Source organism: Lactuca virosa, chromosome 9 (assembly GCF_052849685.1).
Source record: "Lactuca virosa cultivar CGN04683 chromosome 9, Lactuca_virosa_CGN04683_v6, whole genome shotgun sequence".
Classification (NCBI taxonomy): domain Eukaryota; kingdom Viridiplantae; phylum Streptophyta; class Magnoliopsida; order Asterales; family Asteraceae; genus Lactuca; species Lactuca virosa.
Window position 1 is genome coordinate 139098444 of NC_136434.1, and position 2387 is coordinate 139100830.

At 31.2% G+C, this 2387-nt stretch overlaps 1 protein-coding gene across 1 annotated transcript; it reads right to left on the bottom strand.

Moving 5' to 3' along the window:
• Positions 1-1231: 1231 nt before the first annotated feature.
• LOC145139850 (uncharacterized) lies at positions 1232-1651 on the bottom strand. Its single transcript, XM_079073533.1, has one exon. The coding sequence runs from the start codon at positions 1649-1651 to the stop codon at positions 1232-1234; it is 420 nt and encodes a 139-aa protein (XP_078929659.1).
• Between the last annotated feature and the right edge of the window lie 736 nt (positions 1652-2387).

The window sequence follows — 2387 nt, forward strand, 5'->3', positions numbered from 1 at the left end:
TTTTTCTTTAACTATCATATTTGAATCAATCATATTTATATATGTAGAATGTAAACTAGAGTTAAGTGTTGGCATTTTCTCTAGTACTCGATCTTTATATAAGATATACATATATATTTCTTATTTTGAATTGTTTTTGTTAGAGTCTCATATCTATTTAGATATATATATATATATATATATATATATATATATATATATATATATATATATATATATATCACTAAAACTCAATAGATTTCGATTTTAATTTGGAGAAAATAAGGCATTGTTTATTAAAAACTTTGTACCATTAGGTAGCATGAAATGAGCCTTTCCTGTTCCCTCAACCAAGTCTGCAGGACCTGATATAGTATGTATAACATCCTTTGATGGTTTTAGTTCTAAAAATATCTCTTACATTTTAAAATAGTATGTGTAGTACCACTATCGGGTATACAAATATCTCCAACATTTTCTTTATCTCGTGCTCCTGTTGAACTCATATTGAACTTCACATAGAAAAATAAATGAGGAGTTATGAAAATAATTATGATAATAACTAAGAAGGAAACTTCATTAATTTTAAAATAAACATTACATCGGGAATAAAAAAACTAGCTACACCCGAAGATTAGATCTCCTGAATGTCCACATCATTGCAAAAATCATCAGAGATAAGCTCAGTTTTTTCAAATTCAACATGATCGATAAAGTTTACTTCTTTCCCATTTCTTTTAAGAGAAGCTTGGTAAAGTTTACAAATAAGTGGAGGCGTGCGGTAGGTCCTTGACCAATGATTTTTGCTACCACATCTATAACATGAACATGCAGGGTTCTTTGATGTTCTGACATCATGTCCCTTATCTGGTTGGACATGATTACCCTTGGCATCATTGCAATTGTTATTTCCCCGACCATGACCACAATGATTATAATGACTTCTTCCTTGATTATATGGATGATAATTTCTAGAGTGGTGGTTTTGATTATAATGGCTACGACCATGTCCATGACCACAACCACATCCTCGTCCACGCATAATATTTCTAGGTTCATTAGTATTGGTTGCATTTACTTTAGGAAGTGCTACTGAACCCGTTGGACGGGACTCATGATTTTTTATCAAGAGCTCATTGTTTTGTTCAGCAACAAGGAGGCAAGTATGAAGTTCAGAATATTTTTTGAACTTTTGTAATCGATATTGTGGCTGCAAGTTTATACACGATGCATGAAAACTAGAGAGAGTTCTCTATATCATTGCAACATCAGAAACCTCTTCCCCACCAAACTTGAGTTGTGGACATATTCTAAACAAGGTCGAATTATAGTCATTCACTTTCTTGAAATCTTGAAACCTCAATGCCATCCACTCAACCTTAGCATTTGGAAGTATAACTTCCTTTTGATGGTCAAATCTTTCTTTCAAGTTATTCCAAAGAATGTTTGGATCAGTGGTATTTAGGTATTCATATCTTAACATTTCTTCCATGTCTTTACGAAGGCAAATTATTACTTTTGCTTTATCTTGAGGAGAATAAACATTTCTTTCTATAATTGTTTCTGAAATGGCCATTGCCTCACGATGTATGTGAACATCTATGGCCCATGACATGTAGTTTTTGCCACTATATTCTAGAGCATGGAATTCAATCTTTGCAATGTTGGACATATTGTGACTTGCTTAAGATCAATGAGTCTTTCATTTTTGTTTAGTCTCATTGATTAGAGCTTTTGTGCTAATAAAGTGATATAAAATTAGGGTAACCACAACAACTTCAAATACACAAAACTTTAAAACTTGGATGAAGAACAAAGAAACTTGAAAGCTTGGAGAGAATAGAGAGAGTTTATACAAATTATGAAAGAGTTTATATGAGGTGCATTTCTTTATTACAAAGATGTGATATTTATATTACAAATTTTACTATACATATATAGTTGTTTAATGATGAGTGGAAAATGTTGACATTATGTTGTCATTCACCATTTACTTATAACAATATATATATATATATATATATATATATATATATATATATATATATATATATATATATTAAGATTAATTACTATATGTATAAGAAAAAGCAGTCAAATCAATAGTAGGCCTCATTGATGAAACCATGTTATAAAGAGGGTATAAGGAAACAACCTATAAAATGAACGTTGAATAGGTTTCCTTTTCACCCACCGCTCTCCTGTGTGGTGGAGGGTCATTAGCCGAATAGGCTCAGATAGGACATAATCTCATTAAAAGTATAATGATATAGAATAATAGAATCTTTTAAAATCCCACCCTAGTTACTTTTGGAAAAAATGTGAAGTGTATGCTAATCCATAAAAACGCACATCATTCTTTAGTAGCTGTTAGTGGAGCGTGAGTGGTTAACCAACACACTCATTTG

Coding starts and splice junctions, on each gene's coding strand:
- LOC145139850 (XM_079073533.1), bottom strand. CDS start 1,651: ATGTCCAACATTGCAAAGATTGAATTCCATGCTCTAGAATATAGTGGC.